At 46.6% G+C, this 26,102-nt stretch overlaps 1 protein-coding gene and 1 long non-coding RNA gene across 5 annotated transcripts; both read left to right on the top strand.

The window, feature by feature from the left end:
* Nucleotides 1–1,216: 1,216 nt before the first annotated feature.
* LOC146372033 (uncharacterized) lies at nucleotides 1,217–5,133 on the top strand. The gene is made up of 2 exons (XM_084953935.1): nucleotides 1,217–3,917; nucleotides 4,746–5,133. Exon 1 carries the CDS (start codon nucleotides 2,060–2,062, stop codon nucleotides 3,398–3,400), a length of 1,341 nt encoding a protein of 446 aa, XP_084810061.1. The 5' UTR covers nucleotides 1,217–2,059; the 3' UTR covers nucleotides 3,401–3,917; nucleotides 4,746–5,133.
* A 3,808-nt stretch (nucleotides 5,134–8,941) lies between these two features.
* LOC146372032 (uncharacterized) lies at nucleotides 8,942–16,526 on the top strand. 4 transcript variants are annotated; one of them, XR_014802785.1, is made up of 4 exons: nucleotides 8,942–9,713; nucleotides 9,852–13,163; nucleotides 13,440–14,957; nucleotides 15,786–16,526. It is a non-coding gene; the product is annotated as an uncharacterized LOC146372032 (long non-coding RNA). The 4 variants fall into 4 exon arrangements; XR_014802786.1 differs by having other exon boundaries at nucleotides 8,942–9,989; nucleotides 10,266–13,163; XR_014802784.1 differs by having other exon boundaries at nucleotides 8,945–13,163; nucleotides 13,440–13,665; nucleotides 13,804–14,957.
* The last annotated feature ends 9,576 nt before the right edge of the window (nucleotides 16,527–26,102 follow it).

Raw genomic sequence — 26,102 nt, 5'->3', positions numbered from 1 at the left:
GAGGTTCCCTCCAGATTTCATGACGCTGTCTTTCATATCTCCTTATGTTTCAGGTCTTGGATCTCTTCCTGAGCTCCTGCACTCTTATATCCATCTCACCCGCTTGCAAGTATTCGTCACAGCCAGCATGGAAACTTGGAGGTTCCCTCCAGATTTCATGACGCTTTCTTTCATATGTCCTTATGTTTCAGGTCTTGGATCTCTTCCTGAGCTCCTGCACTCTTATATCCATCTCACCCGCTTGCAAGTATTCGTCACAGCCAGCATGGAAACTTGGAGGTTCCCTCCAGATTTCATGACGCTGTCTTTCATATCTCCTTATCTTTCAGGTCTTGGATCTCTTCCTGAGCTCCTGCACTCTTATATCCATCTCACCCGCTTGCAAGTATTCGTCACAGCCAGCGTGGAAACTTGGAGGTTCCCTCCAGATTTCATGACGCTTTCTTTCTGGTCTTCTTATGTTTCAGGTCTTGGATCTCTTCCTGAGCTTCTGCACTCTTGAATCCATCTCACACGCTTTCAAGTATCTATCACACCCAACGTGGAAACCTGGAGGTTCCCTCCAGATTTCATGACGCTGTCTTTCCAATCTCCTTATCTTTCAGGTCTTGGATCTCTTCCTGAGCTCCGTCACTCTTATATCCATCTCACCCGCTTGCAAGTATTCGTCACAGCCAGCGTGGAAACTGGGAGGTTCCCTCCAGATTTCATGACGCTTTCTTTCATATCTCCTTATGTTTCAGGTCTTGGATCTCTTCCTGAGCTTCTGCACTCTTATATCCATCTCACCCGCTTGCAAGTATTCGTCACAGCCAGCGTGGAAACTGGGAGGTTCCCTCCAGATTTCATGACGCTTTCTTTCATATTTCCTTATGTTTCAGGTCTTAGATCTCTTCCTGAGCTTCTGCATTCTTGAATCCATCTCACACGCTTTCAAGTATCTATCACAGCCAGCATGGAAACTTGGAGGTTCCCTCCAGATTTCATGACGCTTTCTTTCTGATCTTCTTATGTTTCAGGTCTTGGATCTCTTCCTGAGCTTCTGCACTCTGGTATCCGTCTCACCCGCTTTTAAGTATCCGTCACACCCAACATGGAAACCTGGAGAATCCCTCCAGATTTCATGACGCTGTCTTTCCAATCTCCTTATCTTTCAGGTCTTGGATCTCTTCCTGAGCTCCTGCACTCTTATATCCATCTCTACCGCTTTCAAGTATCTATCACAGCCAGCGTGGAAACTTGGAGGTTCCCTCCAGATTTCATGACGCTTTCTTTCATATCTCCTTATGTTTCAGATCTTGGATCTCTTCCTGAGCTTCTGCACTCTTGAATCCATCTCACCCGCTTGCAAGTATTCGTCACAGCCAGCGTGGAAACTGGGAGGTTCCCTCCAGATTTTATGACGCTTTCTTTCATATCTCCTTATGTTTCAGGTCTTAGATCTCTTCCTGAGCTTCTGCATTCTTGAATCCATCTCACACGCTTTCAAGTATCTATCACAGCCAGCATGGAAACTTGGAGGTTCCCTCCAGATTTCATGACGCTGTCTTTCATATCTCCTAATGTTTCAGGTCTTGGATCTCTTCCTGAGCTCCTGCACTCTTATATCCATCTCACCCGCTTGCAAGTATTCGTCACAGCCAGCGTGGAAACTGGGAGGTTCCCTCCAGATTTCATGACGCTGTCTTTCATATCTTCTTGTCTTTCAGGTCTTGGATCTCTTCCTGAGCTCCTGCACTCTTATATACATCTCACCCGCTTGCAAGTATTCGTCACAGCCAGCGTGGAAACTGGGAGGTTCCCTCCAGATTTCATGACGCTTTCTTTCTGATCTTCTTATGTTTCAGGTCTTGGATCTCTTCCTGAGCTTCTGCACTCTTATATCCATCTCACCCGCTTGCAAGTATTCGTCACAGCCAGCGTGGAAACTTGGAGGTTCCCTCCAGATTTCATGACGCTGTCTTTCCAATCTCCTTATCTTTCAGGTCTTGGATCTCTTCCTGAGCTTCTGCACTCTTGAATACAACTCACACGCTTTCAAGTATCTATCACAGCCAGCATGGAAACTTGGAGGTTCCCTCCAGATTTCATGACGCTGTCTTTCATATCTCCTTATCTTTCAGGTCTTGGATCTCTTCCTGAGCTCCTGCACTCTTATATCCATCTCACCCGCTTGCAAGTATTCGTCACAGCCAGCATGGAAACTTGGAGGTTCCCTCCAGATTTCATGACGCTTTCTTTCATATCTCCTTATGTTTCAGGTCTTGGATCTCTTCCTGAGCTCCTGCACTCTTATATCCATCTCACCCGCTTGCAAGTATTCGTCACAGCCAGCATGGAAACTTGGAGGTTCCCTCCAGATTTCATGACGCTGTCTTTCATATCTCCTTATCTTTCAGGTCTTGGATCTCTTCCTGAGCTCCTGCACTCTTATATCCATCTCACCCGCTTGCAAGTATTCGTCACAGCCAGCATGGAAACTTGGAGGTTCCCTCCAGATTTCATGACGCTTTCTTTCATATCTCCTTATCTTTCAGGTCTTGGATCTCTTCCTGAGCTCCTGCACTCTTATATCCATCTCACCCGCTTGCAAGTATTCGTCACAGCCAGCATGGAAACTTGGAGGTTCCCTCCAGATTTCATGACGCTGTCTTTCATATCTCCTTATCTTTCAGGTCTTGGATCTCTTCCTGAGCTCCTGCACTCTTATATCCATCTCACCCGCTTGCAAGTATTCGTCACAGCCAGCGTGGAAACTTGGAGGTTCCCTCCAGATTTCATGACGCTTTCTTTCTGGTCTTCTTATGTTTCAGGTCTTGGATCTCTTCCTGAGCTCCTGCACTCTTATATCCATCTCACCCGCTTGCAAGTATTCGTCACAGCCAGCATGGAAACTTGGAGGTTCCCTCCAGATTTCATGACGCTGTCTTTCATATCTCCTTATCTTTCAGGTCTTGGATCTCTTCCTGAGCTCCTGCACTCTTATATCCATCTCACCCGCTTGCAAGTATTCGTCACAGCCAGCGTGGAAAGCTGGAGGTTCCCTCCAGATTTCATGACGCTTTCTTTCTGGTCTTCTTATGTTTCAGGTCTTGGATCTCTTCCTGAGCTCCTGCACTCTTATATCCATCTCACCCGCTTGCAAGTATTCGTCACAGCCAGCATGGAAACTTGGAGGTTCCCTCCAGATTTCATGACGCTGTCTTTCCAATCCCCTTATCTTTCAGGTCTTGGATCTCTTCCTGAGCTTCTGCACTCTTATATCCATCTCACCCGCTTGCAAGTATTCGTCACAGCCAGCGTGGAAACTGGGAGGTTCCCTCCAGATTTCATGACGCTTTCTTTCATGTCTTCTTATGTTTCAGATCTTGGATCTCTTCCTGAGCTTCTGCACTCTTGAATCCATCTCACACGCTTTCAAGTATCTATCACAGCCAGCGTGGAAACTTGGAGGTTCCCTCCAGATTTCATGACGCTTTCTTTCATATCTCCTTATGTTTCAGATCTTGGATCTCTTCCTGAGCTTCTGCACTCTTGAATCCATCTCACCCGCTTGCAAGTATTCGTCACAGCCAGCGTGGAAACTTGGAGGTTCCCTCCAGATTTCATGACGCTTTCTTTCATATCTCCTTATGTTTCAGGTCTTAGATCTCTTCCTGAGCTTCTGCACTCTGGTATCCATCTCACCCGCTTTTAAGTATCCGTCACACCCAACGTGGAAACTTGGAGGTTCCCTCCAGATTTCATGACGCTGTCTTTCCAGTCTCCTTCTCTTTCAGGTCTTGGATCTCTTCCTGAGCTCCTGCACTCTTATATCCATCTCACCCGCTTGCAAGTATTCGTCACAGTCAGCGTGGAAACTTGGAGGTTCCCTCCAGATTTCATGACGCTTTCTTTCTGATCTTCTTATGTTTCAGGTCTTGGATCTCTTCCTGAGCTTCTGCATTCTTGAATCCATCTCACACGCTTTCAAGTATCTGTCACAGCCAGCATGGAAACTTGGAGGTTCCCTCCAGATTTCATGACGCTGTCTTTCATATCTCCTTATGTTTCAGGTCTTGGATCTCTTCCTGAGCTCCTGCACTCTTATATCCATCTCGCCCGCTTGCAAGTATTCGTCACAGCCAGCGTGGAAACTGGGAGGTTCCCTCCAGATTTCATGACGCTGTCTTTCCAATCTCCTTATCTTTCAGGTCTTGGATCTCTTCCTGAGCTCCTGCACTCTTATATCCATCTCACCCGCTTGCAAGTATTCGTCACAGCCAGCATGGAAACTTGGAGGTTCCCTCCAGATTTCATGACGCTTTCTTTCATATCTCCTTATGTTTCAGGTCTTGGATCTCTTCCTGAGCTTCTGCACTCTTGAATACATCTCACCCGCTTTCAAGTATCTATCACAGCCAGCATGGAAACTGGGAGGTTCCCTCCAGATTTCATGACGCTATCTTTCCAATCTCCTTATCTTTCAGGTCTTGGATCTCTTCCTGAGCTCCTGCACTCTTATATCCATCTCACCCGCTTGCAAGTATTCGTCACAGCCAGCGTGGAAACTTGGAGGTTCCCTCCAGATTTCATGACGCTTTCTTTCTGGTCTTCTTATGTTTCAGGTCTTGGATCTCTTCCTGAGCTCCTGCACTCTTGAATCCATCTCACCTGCTTGCAAGTATTCGTCACAGCCAGCGTGGAAAGCTGGAGGTTCCCTCCAGATTTCATGACGCTTTCTTTCATATCTCCTTATTTTTCAGGTCTTGGATCTCTTCCTGAGCTCCTGCACTCTTGAATCCATCTCACCCGCTTGCAAGTATTCGTCACAGCCAGCGTGGAAAGCTGGAGGTTCCCTCCAGATTTCATGACGCTTTCTTTCATATGTCCTTATCTTTCAGGTCTTGGATCTCTTCCTGAGCTCCTGCACTCTTATATCCATCTCATCCGCTTTCAAGTATTCGTCACAGCCAGCGTGGAAACCTGGAGGTTCCCTCCAGATTTCATGACGCTTTCTTTCATATCTCCTTATGTTTCAGGTCTTGGATCTCTTCCTGAGCTCCTGCACTCTTATATCCATCTCACCCGCTTTCAAGTATTCGTCACAGCCAGCGTGGAAACTGGGAGGTTCCCTCCAGATTTCATGACGCTTTCTTTCATATCTCCTTATCTTTCAGGTCTCTGATCTCTTCCTGAGCTCCTGCACTCTTATATCCATCTCACCCGCTTGCAAGTATTCGTCACAGCCAGCGTGGAAACTTGGAGGTTCCCTCCAGATTTCATGACGCTTTCTTTCATATCTCCTTATCTTTCAGGTCTTGGATCTCTTCCTGAGCTCCTGCACTCTTATATCCATCTCATCCGCTTGCAAGTATTCGTCACAGCCAGCGTGGAAACTTGGAGGTTCCCTCCAGATTTCATGACGCTTTCTTTCATATCTCCTTATGTTTCAGATCTTGGATCTCTTCCTGAGCTTCTGCACTCTTGAATCCATCTCACCCGCTTGCAAGTATTCGTCACAGCCAGCGTGGAAACTGGGAGGTTCCCTCCAGATTTCATGACGCTGTCTTTCCAGTCTCCTTCTCTTTCAGGTCTTGGATCTCTTCCTGAGCTCCTGCACTCTTATATCCATCTCACCCGCTTGCAAGTATTCGTCACAGTCAGCGTGGAAACTGGGAGGTTCCCTCCAGATTTCATGACGCTTTCTTTCTGATCTTCTTATGTTTCAGGTCTTGGATCTCTTCCTGAGCTTCTGCATTCTTGAATCCATCTCACCCGCTTTCAAGTATCTATCACAGCCAGCATGGAAACTTGGAGGTTCCCTCCAGATTTCATGACGCTGTCTTTCATATCTCCTTATGTTTCAGGTCTTGGATCTCTTCCTGAGCTCCTGCACTCTTATATCCATCTCGCCCGCTTGCAAGTATTCGTCACAGCCAGCGTGGAAACTGGGAGGTTCCCTCCAGATTTCATGACGCTGTCTTTCCAATCTCCTTATCTTTCAGGTCTTGGATCTCTTCCTGAGCTCCTGCACTCTTATATCCATCTCACCCGCTTGCAAGTATTCGTCACAGCCAGCGTGGAAACTTGGAGGTTCCCTCCAGATTTCATGACGCTTTCTTTCATATCTCCTTATGTTTCAGGTCTTGGATCTCTTCCTGAGCTCCTGCACTCTTATATCCATCTCACCCGCTTGCAAGTATTCGTCACAGCCAGCATGGGAACTTGGAGGTTCCCTCCAGATTTCATGGCGCTGTCTTTCATATCTCCTTATCTTTCAGGTCTTGGCTCTCTTCCTGAGCTCCTGCACTCTTATATCCATCTCACCCGCTTGCAAGTATTCGTCACAGCCAGCGTGGAAACTTGGAGGTTCCCTCCAGATTTCATGACGCTTTCTTTCTGATCTTCTTATGTTTCAGGTCTTGGATCTCTTCCTGAGCTTCTGCACTCTTGAATCCATCTCACACGCTTTCAAGTATCTATCACAGCCAGCATGGAAACTTGGAGGTTCCCTCCAGATTTCATGACGCTGTCTTTCCAATCTCCTTATCTTTCAGGTCTTGGATCTCTTCCTCAGCTTCTGCACTCTTATATCCATCTCACCCGCTTGCAAGTATTCGTCAAAGCCAGCGTGGAAACTTGGAGGTTCCCTCCAGATTTCATGACGCTTTCTTTCATATCTCCTTATGTTTCAGATCTTGGATCTCTTCCTGAGCTTCTGCACTCTTGAATCCATCTCACACGCTTTCAAGTATCTATCACAGCCAGCGTGGAAACTTGGAGGTTCCCTCCAGATTTCATGACGCTTTCTTTCTGATCTTCTTATGTTTCAGGTCTTGGATCTCTTCCTGAGCTCCTGCACTCTTGAATCCATCTCACACGCTTTCAAGTATCTATCACAGCCAGCATGGAAACTTGGAGGTTCCCTCCAGATTTCATGACGCTTTCTTTCATATCTCCTTATGTTTCAGGTCTTGGATCTCTTCCTGAGCTCCTGCACTCTTATATCCATCTCACCCGCTTGCAAGTATTCGTCACAGCCAGCGTGGAAAGCTGGAGGTTCCCTCCAGATTTCATGACGCTTTCTTTCATATCTCCTTATGTTTCAGGTCTTGGATCTCTTCCTGAGCTTCTGCACTCTTGAATACATCTCACACGCTTTCAAGTATCTATCACAGCCAGCATGGAAACTTGGAGGTTCCCTCCAGATTTCATGACGCTTTCTTTCATATCTCCTTATGTTTCAGGTCTTGGATCTCTTCCTGAGCTCCTGCACTCTTATATCCATCTCACCCGCTTGCAAGTATTCGTCACAGCCAGCATGGAAACTTGGAGGTTCCCTCCAGATTTCATGACGCTGTCTTTCATATCTCCTTATCTTTCAGGTCTTGGATCTCTTCCTGAGCTCCTGCACTCTTATATCCATCTCACCCGCTTGCAAGTATTCGTCACAGCCAGCATGGAAACTTGGAGGTTCCCTCCAGATTTCATGACGCTTTCTTTCTGGTCTTCTTATGTTTCAGGTCTTGGATCTCTTCCTGAGCTCCTGCACTCTTATATCCATCTCACCCGCTTGCAAGTATTCGTCACAGCCAGCATGGAAACTTGGAGGTTCCCTCCAGATTTCATGACGCTGTCTTTCATATCTCCTTATCTTTCAGGTCTTGGATCTCTTCCTGAGCTCCTGCACTCTTATATCCATCTCACCCGCTTGCAAGTATTCGTCACAGCCAGCATGGAAACTTGGAGGTTCCCTCCAGATTTCATGACGCTTTCTTTCATGTCTTCTTATGTTTCAGGTCTTGGATCTCTTCCTGAGCTTCTGCACTCTTGAATACATCTCACCCGCTTTCAAGTATCTATCACAGCCAGCATGGAAACTGGGAGGTTCCCTCCAGATTTCATGACGCTGTCTTTCCAATCTCCTTATCTTTCAGGTCTTGGATCTCTTCCTGAGCTCCTGCACTCTTATATCCATCTCACCCGCTTGCAAGTATTCGTCACAGCCAGCGTGGAAACTTGGAGGTTCCCTCCAGATTTCATGACGCTGTCTTTCATATATCCTTATCTTTCAGGTCTTGGATCTCTTCCTGAGCTCCTGCACTCTTATATCCATCTCACCCGCTTGCAAGTATTCGTCACAGCCAGCATGGAAACTTGGAGGTTCCCTCCAGATTTCATGACGCTGTCTTTCATATCTCCTTATCTTTCAGGTCTTGGATCTCTTCCTGAGCTCCTGCACTCTTATATCCATCTCACCCGCTTGCAAGTATCTATCACAGCCAGCGTGGAAACTTGGAGGTTCCCTCCAGATTTCATGACGCTTTCTTTCTGATCTTCTTATGTTTCAGGTCTTGGATCTCTTCCTGAGCTTCTGCAGTCTTGAATCCATCTCACACGCTTTCAAGTATCTATCACAGCCAGCGTGGAAACTTGGAGGTTCCCTCCAGATTTCATGACGCTTTCTTTCTGATCTTCTTATGTTTCAGGTCTTGGATCTCTTCCTGAGCTTCTGCATTCTTGAATCCATCTCACACGCTTTCAAGTATCTATCACAGCCAGCGTGGAAACTTGGAGGTTCCCTCCAGATTTCATGACGCTTTCTTTCATATCTCCTTATGTTTCAGATCTTGGATCTCTTCCTGAGCTTCTGCACTCTTGAATCCATCTCACCCGCTTGCAAGTATTCGTCACAGCCAGCATGGAAACTTGGAGGTTCCCTCCAGATTTCATGACGCTGTCTTTCCAGTCTCCTTCTCTTTCAGGTCTTGGATCTCTTCCTGAGCTCCTGCACTCTTATATCCATCTCACCCGCTTGCAAGTATTCGTCAAAGCCAGCGTGGAAACTTGGAGGTTCCCTCCAGATTTCATGACGCTTTCTTTCATATCTCCTTATGTTTCAGATCTTGGATCTCTTCCTGAGCTTCTGCACTCTTGAATCCATCTCACACGCTTTCAAGTATCTATCACAGCCAGCGTGAAAACTTGGAGGTTCCCTCCAGATTTCATGACGCTTTCTTTCATATCTCCTTATGTTTCAGGTCTTGGATCTCTTCCTGAGCTTCTGCACTCTTGAATACATCTCACACGCTTTCAAGTATCTATCACAGCCAGCATGGAAACTTGGAGGTTCCCTCCAGATTTCATGACGCTTTCTTTCATATCTCCTTATGTTTCAGGTCTTGGATCTCTTCCTGAGCTCCTGCACTCTTATATCCATCTCACCCGCTTGCAAGTATTCGTCACAGCCAGCATGGAAACTTGGAGGTTCCCTCCAGATTTCATGACGCTGTCTTTCATATCTCCTTATGTTTCAGGTCTTGGATCTCTTCCTGAGCTCCTGCACTCTTATATCCATCTCACCCGCTTGCAAGTATTCGTCACAGCCAGCGTGGAAACTTGGAGGTTCCCTCCAGATTTCATGACGCTTTCTTTCTGGTCTTCTTATGTTTCAGGTCTTGGATCTCTTCCTGAGCTCCTGCACTCTTATATCCATCTCACCCGCTTGCAAGTATTCGTCACAGCCAGCATGGAAACTTGGAGGTTCCCTCCAGATTTCATGACGCTGTCTTTCATATCTCCTTATCTTTCAGGTCTTGGATCTCTTCCTGAGCTCCTGCACTCTTATATCCATCTCACCCGCTTGCAAGTATTCGTCACAGCCAGCATGGAAACTTGGAGGTTCCCTCCAGATTTCATGACGCTGTCTTTCCAATCTCCTTATCTTTCAGGTCTTGGATCTCTTCCTGAGCTTCTGCACTCTTATATCCATCTCACCCGCTTGCAAGTATTCGTCACAGCCAGCGTGGAAAGCTGGAGGTTCCCTCCAGATTTCATGACGCTTTCTTTCATGTCTTCTTATGTTTCAGATCTTGGATCTCTTCCTGAGCTTCTGCACTCTTGAATCCATCTCACACGCTTTCAAGTATCTATCACAGCCAGCGTGGAAACTTGGAGGTTCCCTCCAGATTTCATGACGCTTTCTTTCATATCTCCTTATGTTTCAGGTCTTAGATCTCTTCCTGAGCTTCTGCACTCTGGTATCCATCTCACCCGCTTTTAAGTATCCGTCACACCCAACGTGGAAACTTGGAGGTTCCCTCCAGATTTCATGACGCTGTCTTTCCAGTCTCCTTCTCTTTCAGGTCTTGGATCTCTTCCTGAGCTCCTGCACTCTTATATCCATCTCACCCGCTTGCAAGTATTCGTCAAAGCCAGCGTGGAAACTTGGAGGTTCCCTCCAGATTTCATGACGCTTTCTTTCATATCTCCTTATGTTTCAGATCTTGGATCTCTTCCTGAGCTTCTGCACTCTTGAATCCATCTCACACGCTTTCAAGTATCTATCACAGCCAGCGTGGAAACTTGGAGGTTCCCTCCAGATTTCATGACGCTTTCTTTCTGATCTTCTTATGTTTCAGGTCTTGGATCTCTTCCTGAGCTTCTGCATTCTTGAATCCATCTCACACGCTTTCAAGTATCTATCACAGCCAGCGTGGAAACTTGGAGGTTCCCTCCAGATTTCATGACGCTGTCTTTCATATCTCCTTATGTTTCAGGTCTTGGATCTCTTCCTGAGCTCCTGCACTCTTATATCCATCTCGCCCGCTTGCAAGTATTCGTCACAGCCAGCGTGGAAACTGGGAGGTTCCCTCCAGATTTCATGACGCTGTCTTTCCAATCTCCTTATCTTTCAGGTCTTGGATCTCTTCCTGAGCTCCTGCACTCTTATATCCATCTCACCCGCTTGCAAGTATTCGTCACAGCCAGCATGGAAACTTGGAGGTTCCCTCCAGATTTCATGACGCTTTCTTTCATATCTCCTTATGTTTCAGGTCTTGGATCTCTTCCTGAGCTTCTGCACTCTTGAATACATCTCACCCGCTTTCAAGTATCTATCACAGCCAGCATGGAAACTGGGAGGTTCCCTCCAGATTTCATGACGCTGTCTTTCCAATCTCCTTATCTTTCAGGTCTTGGATCTCTTCCTGAGCTCCTGCACTCTTATATCCATCTCACCCGCTTGCAAGTATTCGTCACAGCCAGCGTGGAAACTTGGAGGTTCCCTCCAGATTTCATGACGCTGTCTTTCATATATCCTTATCTTTCAGGTCTTGGATCTCTTCCTGAGCTCCTGCACTCTTATATCCATCTCACCCGCTTGCAAGTATTCGTCACAGCCAGCATGGAAACTTGGAGGTTCCCTCCAGATTTCATGACGCTGTCTTTCATATCTCCTTATCTTTCAGGTCTTGGATCTCTTCCTGAGCTCCTGCACTCTTATATCCATCTCACCCGCTTGCAAGTATCTATCACAGCCAGCGTGGAAACTTGGAGGTTCCCTCCAGATTTCATGACGCTTTCTTTCTGATCTTCTTATGTTTCAGGTCTTGGATCTCTTCCTGAGCTTCTGCAGTCTTGAATCCATCTCACACGCTTTCAAGTATCTATCACAGCCAGCGTGGAAACTTGGAGGTTCCCTCCAGATTTCATGACGCTGTCTTTCCAATCTCCTTATCTTTCAGGTCTTGGATCTCTTCCTGAGCTCCTGCACTCTTATATCCATCTCACCCGCTTGCAAGTATTCGTCAAAGCCAGCGTGGAAACTTGGAGGTTCCCTCCAGATTTCATGACGCTTTCTTTCATATCTCCTTATGTTTCAGATCTTGGATCTCTTCCTGAGCTTCTGCACTCTTGAATCCATCTCACACGCTTTCAAGTATCTATCACAGCCAGCGTGGAAACTTGGAGGTTCCCTCCAGATTTCATGACGCTTTCTTTCTGGTCTTCTTATGTTTCAGGTCTTGGATCTCTTCCTGAGCTCCTGCACTCTTGAATCCATCTCACCCGCTTGCAAGTATTCGTCACAGCCAGCGTGGAAAGCTGGAGGTTCCCTCCAGATTTCATGACGCTTTCTTTCATATCTCCTTATGTTTCAGGTCTTGGATCTCTTCCTGAGCTCCTGCACTCTTGAATCCATCTCACCCGCTTGCAAGTATTCGTCACAGCCAGCGTGGAAAGCTGGAGGTTCCCTCCAGATTTCATGACGCTTTCTTTCATATGTCCTTATCTTTCAGGTCTTGGATCTCTTCCTGAGCTCCTGCACTCTTATATCCATCTCATCCGCTTTCAAGTATTCGTCACAGCCAGCGTGGAAACCTGGAGGTTCCCTCCAGATTTCATGACGCTTTCTTTCATATCTCCTTATGTTTCAGGTCTTGGATCTCTTCCTGAGCTCCTGCACTCTTATATCCATCTCACACGCTTTCAAGTATCTATCACAGCCAGCGTGGAAACTGGGAGGTTCCCTCCAGATTTCATGACGCTTTCTTTCCAATCTCCTTATGTTTCAGGTCTTGGATCGCTTCCTTAGCTTCTGCACTCTTATATCCATCTCACCCGCTTTCAAGTATTCGTCACAGCCAGCGTGGAAACCTGGAGGTTCCCTCCAGATTTCATGACGCTGTCTTTCATATCTCCTTATCTTCCAGGTCTTGGATCTCTTCCTGAGCTCCTGCACTCTTATATCCATCTCATCCGCTTGCAAGTATTCGTCACAGCCAGCATGGAAACTTGGAGGTTCCCTCCAGATTTCATGACGCTGTCTTTCATATCTCCTTATGTTTCAGGTCTTGGATCTCTTCCTGAGCTCCTGCACTCTTATATCCATCTCACCCGCTTGCAAGTATTCGTCACAGCCAGCGTGGAAACTGGGAGGTTCCCTCCAGATTTCATGACGCTGTCTTTCCAATCTCCTTATCTTTCAGGTCTTGGATCTCTTCCTGAGCTCCTGCACTCTTATATCCATCTCACCCCCTTGCAAGTATTCGTCACAGCCAGCGTGGAAACTTGGAGGTTCCCTCCAGATTTCATGACGCTTTCTTTCATATCTCCTTATGTTTCAGGTCTTGGATCTCTTCCTGAGCTTCTGCACTCTTGAATACATCTCACACGCTTTCAAGTATCTATCACAGCCAGCATGGAAACTTGGAGGTTCCCTCCAGATTTCATGACGCTGTCTTTCATATCTCCTTATCTTTCAGGTCTTGGATCTCTTCCTGAGCTCCTGCACTCTTATATCCATCTCACCTGCTTGCAAGTATCTATCACAGCCAGCGTGGAAACTTGGAGGTTCCCTCCAGATTTCATGACGCTTTCTTTCTGATCTTCTTATGTTTCAGGTCTTGGATCTCTTCCTGAGCTTCTGCACTCTTGAATCCATCTCACACGCTTTCAAGTATCTATCACAGCCAGCATGGAAACTTGGAGGTTCCCTCCAGATTTCATGACGCTGTCTTTCCAATCTCCTTATCTTTCAGATCTTGGATCTCTTCCTGAGCTTCTGCACTCTTGAATCCATCTCACACGCTTTCAAGTATCTATCACAGCCAGCGTGGAAACTTGGAGGTTCCCTCCAGATTTCATGACGCTTTCTTTCTGGTCTTCTTATGTTTCAGGTCTTGGATCTCTTCCTGAGCTCCTGCACTCTTGAATCCATCTCACCCGCTTGCAAGTATTCGTCACAGCCAGCGTGGAAAGCTGGAGGTTCCCTCCAGATTTCATGACGCTTTCTTTCATATCTCCTTATGTTTCAGGTCTTGGATCTCTTCCTGAGCTTCTGCACTCTTGAATACATCTCACACGCTTTCAAGTATCTATCACAGCCAGCATGGAAACTTGGAGGTTCCCTCCAGATTTCATGACGCTGTCTTTCCAATCTCCTTATCTTTCAGGTCTTGGATCTCTTCCTGAGCTCCTGCACTCTTATATCCATCTCACCCGCTTGCAAGTATTCGTCACAGCCAGCATGGAAACTTGGAGGTTCCCTCCAGATTTCATGACGCTTTCTTTCATATCTCCTTATGTTTCAGGTCTTGGATCTCTTCCTGAGCTCCTGCACTCTTATATCCATCTCACCCGCTTGCAAGTATTCGTCACAGCCAGCATGGAAACTTGGAGGTTCCCTCCAGATTTCATGACGCTGTCTTTCATATCTCCTTATCTTTCAGGTCTTGGATCTCTTCCTGAGCTCCTGCACTCTTATATCCATCTCACCCGCTTGCAAGTATTCGTCACAGCCAGCGTGGAAACTGGGAGGTTCCCTCCAGATTTCATGACGCTTTCTTTCATATCTCCTTATGTTTCAGGTCTTGGATCTCTTCCTGAGCTTCTGCACTCTTATATCCATCTCACCCGCTTTCAAGTATCTATCACAGCCAGCGTGGAAACTAGGAGGTTCCCTCCAGATTTCATGACGCTGTCTTTCCAATCTCCTTATCTTTCAGGTCTTGGATCTCTTCCTGAGCTCCTGCACTCTTATATCCATCTCACCCGCTTGCAAGTATTCGTCACAGCCAGCGTGGAAACTGGGAGGTTCCCTCCAGATTTCATGACGCTTTCTTTCATATCTCCTTATGTTTCAGGTCTTAGATCTCTTCCTGAGCTTCTGCACTCTGGTATCCGTCTCACCCGCTTTTAAGTATCCGTCACACCCAACATGGAAACCTGGAGAATCCCTCCAGATTTCATGACGCTGTCTTTCCAATCTCCTTATCTTTCAGGTCTTGGATCTCTTCCTGAGCTCCTGCACTCTTATATCCATCTCACCCGCTTTCAAGTATCTATCACAGCCAGCGTGGAAACTTGGAGGTTCCCTCCAGATTTCATGACGCTTTCTTTCATATCTCCTTCTGTTTCAGATCTTGGATCTCTTCCTGAGCTTCTGCACTCTTGAATCCATCTCACCCGCTTGCAAGTATTCGTCACAGCCAGCGTGGAAACTGGGAGGTTCCCTCCAGATTTCATGACGCTTTCTTTCATATCTCCTTATGTTTCAGGTCTTAGATCTCTTCCTGAGCTTCTGCACTCTTATATCCATCTCACCCGCTTGCAAGTATTCGTCACAGCCAGCATGGAAACTTGGAGGTTCCCTCCAGATTTCATGACGCTTTCTTTCATATCTCCTTATGTTTCAGGTCTTGGATCTCTTCCTGAGCTTCTGCACTCTTGAATACATCTCACCCGCTTTCAAGTATCTATCACAGCCAGCATGGAAACTGGGAGGTTCCCTCCAGATTTCATGACGCTGTCTTTCCAATCTCCTTATCTTTCAGGTCTTGGATCTCTTCCTGAGCTCCTGCACTCTTATATCCATCTCACCCGCTTGCAAGTATTCGTCACAGCCAGCGTGGAAACTTGGAGGTTCCCTCCAGATTTCATGACGCTGTCTTTCATATATCCTTATCTTTCAGGTCTTGGATCTCTTCCTGAGCTCCTGCACTCTTATATCCATCTCACCCGCTTGCAAGTATTCGTCACAGCCAGCATGGAAACTTGGAGGTTCCCTCCAGATTTCATGACGCTGTCTTTCATATCTCCTTATCTTTCAGGTCTTGGATCTCTTCCTGAGCTCCTGCACTCTTATATCCATCTCACCCGCTTGCAAGTATCTATCACAGCCAGCGTGGAAACTTGGAGGTTCCCTCCAGATTTCATGACGCTTTCTTTCTGATCTTCTTATGTTTCAGGTCTTGGATCTCTTCCTGAGCTTCTGCAGTCTTGAATCCATCTCACACGCTTTCAAGTATCTATCACAGCCAGCGTGGAAACTTGGAGGTTCCCTCCAGATTTCATGACGCTGTCTTTGCAATCTCCTTATCTTTCAGGTCTTGGATCTCTTCCTGAGCTCCTGCACTCTTATATCCATCTCACCCGCTTGCAAGTATTCGTCAAAGCCAGCGTGGAAACTTGGAGGTTCCCTCCAGATTTCATGACGCTTTCTTTCATATCTCCTTATGTTTCAGGTCTTGGATCTCTTCCTGAGCTCCTGCACTCTTATATCCATCTCACCCGCTTTCAAGTATTCGTCACAGCCAGCGTGGAAACTGGGAGGTTCCCTCCAGATTTCATGACGCTTTCTTTCATATCTCCTTATGTTTCAGGTCTTGGATCTCTTCCTGAGCTCCTGCACTCTTATATCCATCTCACACGCTTTCAAGTATCTATCACAGCCAGCGTGGAAACTGGGAGGTTCCCTCCAGATTTCATGACGCTTTCTTTCCAATCTCCTTATGTTTCAGGTCTTGGATCGCTTCCTTAGCTTCTGCACTCTTATATCCATCTCACCCGCTTTCAAGTATTCGTCACAGCCAGCGTGGAAACCTGGAGGTTCCCTCCAGATTTCATGACGCTGTCTTTCATATCTCCTTATCTTCCAGGTCTTGGATCTCTTCCTGAGCTCCTGCACTCTTATATCCATCTCATCCGCTTGCAAGTATTCGTCACAGCCAGCATGGAAACTTGGAGGTTCCCTCCAGATTTCATGACGCTGTCTTTCATATCTCCTTATGTTTCAGGTCTTGGATCTCTTCCTGAGCTCCTGCACTCTTATATCCATCTCACCCGCTTGCAAGTATTCGTCACAGCCAGCGTGGAAACTGGGAGGTTCCCTCCAGATTTCATGACGCTGTCTTTCCAATCTCCTTATCTTTCAGGTCTTGGATCTCTTCCTGAGCTCCTGCACTCTTATATCCATCTCACCCGCTTGCAAGTATTTGTCACAGCCAGCGTGGAAACTTGGAGGTTCCCTCCAGATTTCATGACGCTTTCTTTTATATCTCCTTATGTTTCAGGTCTTGGATCTCTTCCTGAGCTTCTGCACTCTTGAATACATCTCACACGCTTTCAAGTATCTATCACAGCCAGCATGGAAACTTGGAGGTTCCCTCCAGATTTCATGACGCTTTCTTTCATATCTCCTTATGTTTCAGGTCTTGGATCTCTTCCTGAGCTCCTGCACTCTTATATCCATCTCACCCGCTTGCAAGTATTCGTCACAGCCAGCATGGAAACTTGGAGGTTCCCTCCAGATTTCATGACGCTGTCATTCATATCTCCTTATCTTTCAGGTCTTGGATCTCTTCTTGAGCTCCTGCACTCTTATATCCATCTCACCCGCTTGCAAGTATCTATCACAGCCAGCGTGGAAACTTGGAGGTTCCCTCCAGATTTCATGACGCTTTCTTTCTGATCTTCTTATGTTTCAGGTCTTGGATCTCTTCCTGAGCTTCTGCACTCTTGAATCCATCTCACACGCTTTCAAGTATCTATCACAGCCAGCATGGAAACTTGGAGGTTCCCTCCAGATTTCATGACGCTGTCTTTCCAATCTCCTTATCTTTCAGATCTTGGATCTCTTCCTGAGCTTCTGCACTCTTGAATCCATCTCACACGCTTTCAAGTATCTATCACAGCCAGCGTGGAAACTTGGAGGTTCCCTCCAGATTTCATGACGCTTTCTTTCTGGTCTTCTTATGTTTCAGGTCTTGGATCTCTTCCTGAGCTCCTGCACTCTTGAATCCATCTCACCCGCTTGCAAGTATTCGTCACAGCCAGCGTGGAAAGCTGGAGGTTCCCTCCAGATTTCATGACGCTTTCTTTCATATCTCCTTATGTTTCAGGTCTTGGATCTCTTCCTGAGCTTCTGCACTCTTGAATACATCTCACACGCTTTCAAGTATCTATCACAGCCAGCATGGAAACTTGGAGGTTCCCTCCAGATTTCATGACGCTTTCTTTCATATCTCCTTATCTTTCAGGTCTTGGATCTCTTCCTGAGCTCCTGCACTCTTATATCCATCTCACCCGCTTGCAAGTATTCGTCACAGCCAGCATGGAAACTTGGAGGTTCCCTCCAGATTTCATGACGCTGTCTTTCATATCTCCTTATCTTTCAGGTCTTGGATCTCTTCCTGAGCTCCTGCACTCTTATATCCATCTCACCCGCTTGCAAGTATTCGTCACAGCCAGCATGGAAACTTGGAGGTTCCCTCCAGATTTCATGACGCTTTCTTTCATATCTCCTTATGTTTCAGGTCTTGGATCTCTTCCTGAGCTCCTGCACTCTTATATCCATCTCACCCGCTTGCAAGTATTCGTCACAGCCAGCGTGGAAACTGGGAGGTTCCCTCCAGATTTCATGACGCTTTCTTTCATATCTCCTTATGTTTCAGGTCTTGGATCTCTTCCTGAGCTCCTGCACTCTTATATCCATCTCACCCGCTTTCAAGTATCTATCACAGCCAGCGTGGAAACTTGGAGGTTCCCTCCAGATTTCATGACGCTTTCTTTCATATCTCCTTATGTTTCAGATCTTGGATCTCTTCCTGAGCTTCTGCACTCTTGAATCCATCTCACCCGCTTGCAAGTATTCGTCACAGCCAGCGTGGAAACTGGGAGGTTCCCTCCAGATTTCATGACGCTTTCTTTCATATCTCCTTATGTTTCAGGTCTTAGATCTCTTCCTGAGCTTCTGCACTCTTATATCCATCTCACCCGCTTGCAAGTATTCGTCACAGCCAGCATGGAAACTTGGAGGTTCCCTCCAGATTTCATGACGCTGTCTTTCATATCTCCTTATCTTTCAGGTCTTGGATCTCTTCCTGAGCTCCTGCACTCTTATATCCATCTCACCCGCTTGCAAGTATCTATCACAGCCAGCGTGGAAACTTGGAGGTTCCCTCCAGATTTCATGACGCTTTCTTTCTGATCTTCTTATGTTTCAGGTCTTGGATCTCTTCCTGAGCTTCTGCAGTCTTGAATCCATCTCACACGCTTTCAAGTATCTATCACAGCCAGCGTGGAAACTTGGAGGTTCCCTCCAGATTTCATGACGCTGTCTTTGCAATCTCCTTATCTTTCAGGTCTTGGATCTCTTCCTGAGCTCCTGCACTCTTATATCCATCTCACCCGCTTGCAAGTATTCGTCAAAGCCAGCGTGGAAACTTGGAGGTTCCCTCCAGATTTCATGACGCTTTCTTTCATATCTCCTTATGTTTCAGGTCTTGGATCTCTTCCTGAGCTCCTGCACTCTTATATCCATCTCACCCGCTTTCAAGTATTCGTCACAGCCAGCGTGGAAACTGGGAGGTTCCCTCCAGATTTCATGACGCTTTCTTTCATATCTCCTTATGTTTCAGGTCTTGGATCTCTTCCTGAGCTCCTGCACTCTTATATCCATCTCACACGCTTTCAAGTATCTATCACAGCCAGCGTGGAAACTGGGAGGTTCCCTCCAGATTTCATGACGCTTTCTTTCCAATCTCCTTATGTTTCAGGTCTTGGATCGCTTCCTTAGCTTCTGCACTCTTATATCCATCTCACCCGCTTTCAAGTATTCGTCACAGCCAGCGTGGAAACCTGGAGGTTCCCTCCAGATTTCATGACGCTGTCTTTCATATCTCCTTATCTTCCAGGTCTTGGATCTCTTCCTGAGCTCCTGCACTCTTATATCCATCTCATCCGCTTGCAAGTATTCGTCACAGCCAGCATGGAAACTTGGAGGTTCCCTCCAGATTTCATGACGCTGTCTTTCATATCTCCTTATGTTTCAGGTCTTGGATCTCTTCCTGAGCTCCTGCACTCTTATATCCATCTCACCCGCTTGCAAGTATTCGTCACAGCCAGCGTGGAAACTGGGAGGTTCCCTCCAGATTTCATGACGCTGTCTTTCCAATCTCCTTATCTTTCAGGTCTTGGATCTCTTCCTGAGCTCCTGCACTCTTATATCCATCTCACCCGCTTGCAAGTATTTGTCACAGCCAGCGTGGAAACTTGGAGGTTCCCTCCAGATTTCATGACGCTTTCTTTTATATCTCCTTATGTTTCAGGTCTTGGATCTCTTCCTGAGCTTCTGCACTCTTGAATACATCTCACACGCTTTCAAGTATCTATCACAGCCAGCATGGAAACTTGGAGGTTCCCTCCAGATTTCATGACGCTTTCTTTCATATCTCCTTATGTTTCAGGTCTTGGATCTCTTCCTGAGCTCCTGCACTCTTATATCCATCTCACCCGCTTGCAAGTATTCGTCACAGCCAGCATGGAAACTTGGAGGTTCCCTCCAGATTTCATGACGCTGTCATTCATATCTCCTTATCTTTCAGGTCTTGGATCTCTTCTTGAGCTCCTGCACTCTTATATCCATCTCACCCGCTTGCAAGTATCTATCACAGCCAGCGTGGAAACTTGGAGGTTCCCTCCAGATTTCATGACGCTTTCTTTCTGATCTTCTTATGTTTCAGGTCTTGGATCTCTTCCTGAGCTTCTGCACTCTTGAATCCATCTCACACGCTTTCAAGTATCTATCACAGCCAGCATGGAAACTTGGAGGTTCCCTCCAGATTTCATGACGCTGTCTTTCCAATCTCCTTATCTTTCAGATCTTGGATCTCTTCCTGAGCTTCTGCACTCTTGAATCCATCTCACACGCTTTCAAGTATCTATCACAGCCAGCGTGGAAACTTGGAGGTTCCCTCCAGATTTCATGACGCTTTCTTTCTGGTCTTCTTATGTTTCAGGTCTTGGATCTCTTCCTGAGCTCCTGCACTCTTGAATCCATCTCACCCGCTTGCAAGTATTCGTCACAGCCAGCGTGGAAAGCTGGAGGTTCCCTCCAGATTTCATGACGCTTTCTTTCATATCTCCTTATGTTTCAGGTCTTGGATCTCTTCCTGAGCTTCTGCACTCTTGAATACATCTCACACGCTTTCAAGTATCTATCACAGCCAGCATGGAAACTTGGAGGTTCCCTCCAGATTTCATGACGCTTTCTTTCATATCTCCTTATCTTTCAGGTCTTGGATCTCTTCCTGAGCTCCTGCACTCTTATATCCATCTCACCCGCTTGCAAGTATTCGTCACAGCCAGCATGGAAACTTGGAGGTTCCCTCCAGATTTCATGACGCTGTCTTTCATATCTCCTTATCTTTCAGGTCTTGGATCTCTTCCTGAGCTCCTGCACTCTTATATCCATCTCACCCGCTTGCAAGTATTCGTCACAGCCAGCATGGAAACTTGGAGGTTCCCTCCAGATTTCATGACGCTTTCTTTCATATCTCCTTATGTTTCAGGTCTTGGATCTCTTCCTGAGCTCCTGCACTCTTATATCCATCTCACCCGCTTGCAAGTATTCGTCACAGCCAGCGTGGAAACTGGGAGGTTCCCTCCAGATTTCATGACGCTTTCTTTCATATCTCCTTATGTTTCAGGTCTTGGATCTCTTCCTGAGCTCCTGCACTCTTATATCCATCTCACCCGCTTTCAAGTATCTATCACAGCCAGCGTGGAAACTTGGAGGTTCCCTCCAGATTTCATGACGCTTTCTTTCATATCTCCTTATGTTTCAGATCTTGGATCTCTTCCTGAGCTTCTGCACTCTTGAATCCATCTCACCCGCTTGCAAGTATTCGTCACAGCCAGCGTGGAAACTGGGAGGTTCCCTCCAGATTTCATGACGCTTTCTTTCATATCTCCTTATGTTTCAGGTCTTAGATCTCTTCCTGAGCTTCTGCACTCTTATATCCATCTCACCCGCTTGCAAGTATTCGTCACAGCCAGCATGGAAACTTGGAGGTTCCCTCCAGATTTCATGACGCTTTCTTTCATATCTCCTTATCTTTCAGGTCTTGGATCTCTTCCTGAGCTCCTGCACTCTTATATCCATCTCACCCACTTGCAAGTATTCGTCACAGCCAGCGTGGAAACTTGGAGGTTCCCTCCAGATTTCATGACGCTGTCTTTCATATATCCTTATCTTTCAGGTCTTGGATCTCTTCCTGAGCTCCTGCACTCTTATATCCATCTCACCCGCTTGCAAGTATTCGTCACAGCCAGCATGGAAACTTGGAGGTTCCCTCCAGATTTCATGACGCTGTCTTTCATATCTCCTTATCTTTCAGGTCTTGGATCTCTTCCTGAGCTCCTGCACTCTTATATCCATCTCACCCGCTTGCAAGTATCTATCACAGCCAGCGTGGAAACTTGGAGGTTCCCTCCAGATTTCATGACGCTTTCTTTCTGATCTTCTTATGTTTCAGGTCTTGGATCTCTTCCTGAGCTTCTGCAGTCTTGAATCCATCTCACACGCTTTCAAGTATCTATCACAGCCAGCGTGGAAACTTGGAGGTTCCCTCCAGATTTCATGACGCTGTCTTTCCAATCTCCTTATCTTTCAGGTCTTGGATCTCTTCCTGAGCTCCTGCACTCTTATATCCATCTCACCCGCTTGCAAGTATTCGTCAAAGCCAGCGTGGAAACTTGGAGGTTCCCTCCAGATTTCATGACGCTTTCTTTCATATCTCCTTATGTTTCAGATCTTGGATCTCTTCCTGAGCTTCTGCACTCTTGAATCCATCTCACACGCTTTCAAGTATCTATCACAGCCAGCGTGGAAACTTGGAGGTTCCCTCCAGATTTCATGACGCTTTCTTTCTGGTCTTCTTATGTTTCAGGTCTTGGATCTCTTCCTGAGCTCCTGCACTCTTGAATCCATCTCACCCGCTTGCAAGTATTCGTCACAGCCAGCGTGGAAAGCTGGAGGTTCCCTCCAGATTTCATGACGCTTTCTTTCATATCTCCTTATGTTTCAGGTCTTGGATCTCTTCCTGAGCTCCTGCACTCTTGAATCCATCTCACCCGCTTGCAAGTATTCGTCACAGCCAGCGTGGAAAGCTGGAGGTTCCCTCCAGATTTCATGACGCTTTCTTTCATATGTCCTTATCTTTCAGGTCTTGGATCTCTTCCTGAGCTCCTGCACTCTTATATCCATCTCATCCGCTTTCAAGTATTCGTCACAGCCAGCGTGGAAACCTGGAGGTTCCCTCCAGATTTCATGACGCTTTCTTTCATATCTCCTTATGTTTCAGGTCTTGGATCTCTTCCTGAGCTCCTGCACTCTTATATCCATCTCACCCGCTTTCAAGTATTCGTCACAGCCAGCGTGGAAACTGGGAGGTTCCCTCCAGATTTCATGACGCTTTCTTTCATATCTCCTTATGTTTCAGGTCTTGGATCTCTTCCTGAGCTCCTGCACTCTTATATCCATCTCACACGCTTGCAAGTATTCGTCACAGCCAGCGTGGAAACTGGGAGGTTCCCTCCAGATTTCATGACGCTTTCTTTCATATCTCCTTATGTTTCAGGTCTTGGATCTCTTCCTGAGCTCCTGCACTCTTATATCCATCTCACCCGCTTGCAAGTATTCGTTACAGCCAGCATGGAAACTTGGAGGTTCCCTCCAGATTTCATGACGCTTTCTTTCATATCTCCTTATGTTTCAGGTCTTGGATCTCTTCCTGAGCTCCTGCACTCTTATATCCATCTCACCCGCTTGCAAGTATTCGTCACAGCCAGCATGGAAACTTGGAGGTTCCCTCCAGATTTCATGACGCTGTCTTTCATATCTCCTTATCTTTCAGGTCTTGGATCTCTTCCTGAGCTCCTGCACTCTTATATCCATCTCACCCGCTTGCAAGTATTCGTCACAGCCAGCGTGGAAACTGGGAGGTTCCCTCCAGATTTCATGACGCTTTCTTTCATATCTCCTTATGTTTCAGGTCTTGGATCTCTTCCTGAGCTTCTGCACTCTTATATCCATCTCACCCGCTTTCAAGTATCTATCACAGCCAGCGTGGAAACTTGGAGGTTCCCTCCAGATTTCATGACGCTGTCTTTCATATCTCCTTATCTTTCAGGTCTTGGATCTCTTCCTGAGCTCCTGCACTCTTATATCCATCTCACCCGCTTGCAAGTATCTATCACAGCCAGCGTGGAAACTTGGAGGTTCCCTCCAGATTTCATGACGCTTTCTTTCTGATCTTCTTATGTTTCAGGTCTTGGATCTCTTCCTGAGCTTCTGCAGTCTTGAATCCATCTCACACGCTTTCAAGTATCTATCACAGCCAGCGTGGAAACTTGGAGGTTCCCTCCAGATTTCATGACGCTGTCTTTCCAATCTCCTTATCTTTCAGGTCTTGGATCTCTTCCTGAGCTCCTGCACTCTTATATCCATCTCACCCGCTTGCAAGTATTCGTCAAAGCCAGCGTGGAAACTTGGAGGTTCCCTCCAGATTTCATGACGCTTTCTTTCATATCTCCTTATGTTTCAGATCTTGGATCTCTTCCTGAGCTTCTGCACTCTTGAATCCATCTCACACGCTTTCAAGTATCTATCACAGCCAGCGTGGAAACTTGGAGGTTCCCTCCAGATTTCATGACGCTTTCTTTCTGGTCTTCTTATGTTTCAGGTCTTGGATCTCTTCCTGAGCTCCTGCACTCTTGAATCCATCTCACCCGCTTGCAAGTATTCGTCACAGCCAGCGTGGAAAGCTGGAGGTTCCCTCCAGATTTCATGACGCTTTCTTTCATATCTCCTTATGTTTCAGGTCTTGGATCTCTTCCTGAGCTCCTGCACTCTTGAATCCATCTCACCCGCTTGCAAGTATTCGTCACAGCCAGCGTGGAAAGCTGGAGGTTCCCTCCAGATTTCATGACGCTTTCTTTCATATGTCCTTATCTTTCAGGTCTTGGATCTCTTCCTGAGCTCCTGCACTCTTATATCCATCTCATCCGCTTTCAAGTATTCGTCACAGCCAGCGTGGAAACCTGGAGGTTCCCTCCAGATTTCATGACGCTTTCTTTCATATCTCCTTATGTTTCAGGTCTTGGATCTCTTCCTGAGCTCCTGCACTCTTATATCCATCTCACCCGCTTTCAAGTATTCGTCACAGCCAGCGTGGAAACTGGGAGGTTCCCTCCAGATTTCATGACGCTTTCTTTCATATCTCCTTATGTTTCAGGTCTTGGATCTCTTCCTGAGCTCCTGCACTCTTATATCCATCTCACACGCTTGCAAGTATTCGTCACAGCCAGCGTGGAAACTGGGAGGTTCCCTCCAGATTTCATGACGCTTTCTTTCATATCTCCTTATGTTTCAGGTCTTGGATCTCTTCCTGAGCTCCTGCACTCTTATATCCATCTCACCCGCTTGCAAGTATTCGTCACAGCCAGCATGGAAACTTGGAGGTTCCCTCCAGATTTCATGACGCTTTCTTTCATATCTCCTTATGTTTCAGGTCTTGGATCTCTTCCTGAGCTCCTGCACTCTTATATCCATCTCACCCGCTTGCAAGTATTCGTCACAGCCAGCATGGAAACTTGGAGGTTCCCTCCAGATTTCATGACGCTGTCTTTCATATCTCCTTATCTTTCAGGTCTTGGATCTCTTCCTGAGCTCCTGCACTCTTATATCCATCTCACCCGCTTGCAAGTATTCGTCACAGCCAGCGTGGAAACTGGGAGGTTCCCTCCAGATTTCATGACGCTTTCTTTCATATCTCCTTATGTTTCAGGTCTTGGATCTCTTCCTGAGCTTCTGCACTCTTATATCCATCTCACCCGCTTTCAAGTATCTATCACAGCCAGCGTGGAAACTAGGAGGTTCCCTCCAGATTTCATGACGCTGTCTTTCCAATCTCCTTATCTTTCAGGTCTTGGATCTCTTCCTGAGCTCCTGCACTCTTATATCCATCTCACCCGCTTTCAAGTATCTATCACAGCCAGCGTGGAAACTTGGAGGTTCCCTCCAGATTTCATGACGCTTTCTTTCATATCTCCTTATGTTTCAGATCTTGGATCTCTTCCTGAGCTTCTGCACTCTTGAATCCATCTCACCCGCTTGCAAGTATTCGTCACAGCCAGCGTGGAAACTGGGAGGTTCCCTCCAGATTTCATGACGCTTTCTTTCATATCTCCTTATGTTTCAGGTCTTAGATCTCTTCCTGAGCTTCTGCACTCTTATATCCATCTCACCCGCTTGCAAGTATTCGTCACAGTCAGCGTGGAAACTTGGAGGTTCCCTCCAGATTTCATGACGCTTTCTTTCTGATCTTCTTATGTTTCAGGTCTTGGATCTCTTCCTGAGCTTCTGCATTCTTGAATCCATCTCACACGCTTTCAAGTATCTATCACAGCCAGCATGGAAACTTGGAGGTTCCCTCCAGATTTCATGACGCTGTCTTTCATATCTCCTTATGTTTCAGGTCTTGGATCTCTTCCTGAGCTCCTGCACTCTTATATCCATCTCACCCGCTTGCAAGTATTCGTCACAGCCAGCGTGGAAACTGGGAGGTTCCCTCCAGATTTCATGACGCTGTCTTTCCAATCTCCTTATCTTTCAGGTCTTGGATCTCTTCCTGAGCTCCTGCACTCTTATATCCATCTCACCCGCTTTCAAGTATCTATCACAGCCAGCGTGGAAACTGGGAGGTTCCCTCCAGATTTCA

The sequence above is a fragment of the Perissodus microlepis genome, chromosome 15 (genome assembly GCF_051167445.1).
Source record: "Perissodus microlepis isolate ML-2025 ecotype Zambia chromosome 15, ASM5116744v1, whole genome shotgun sequence".
Taxonomy (NCBI): Eukaryota; Metazoa; Chordata; class Actinopteri; order Cichliformes; family Cichlidae; genus Perissodus; species Perissodus microlepis.
This window is presented reverse-complemented; position numbering and strand designations above follow the sequence as displayed.

Coding starts and splice junctions, on each gene's coding strand:
- LOC146372033 (XM_084953935.1), top strand. CDS start 2,060: ATGGAAACTTGGAGGTTCCCTCCAGATTTCATGACGCTGTCTTTCATA.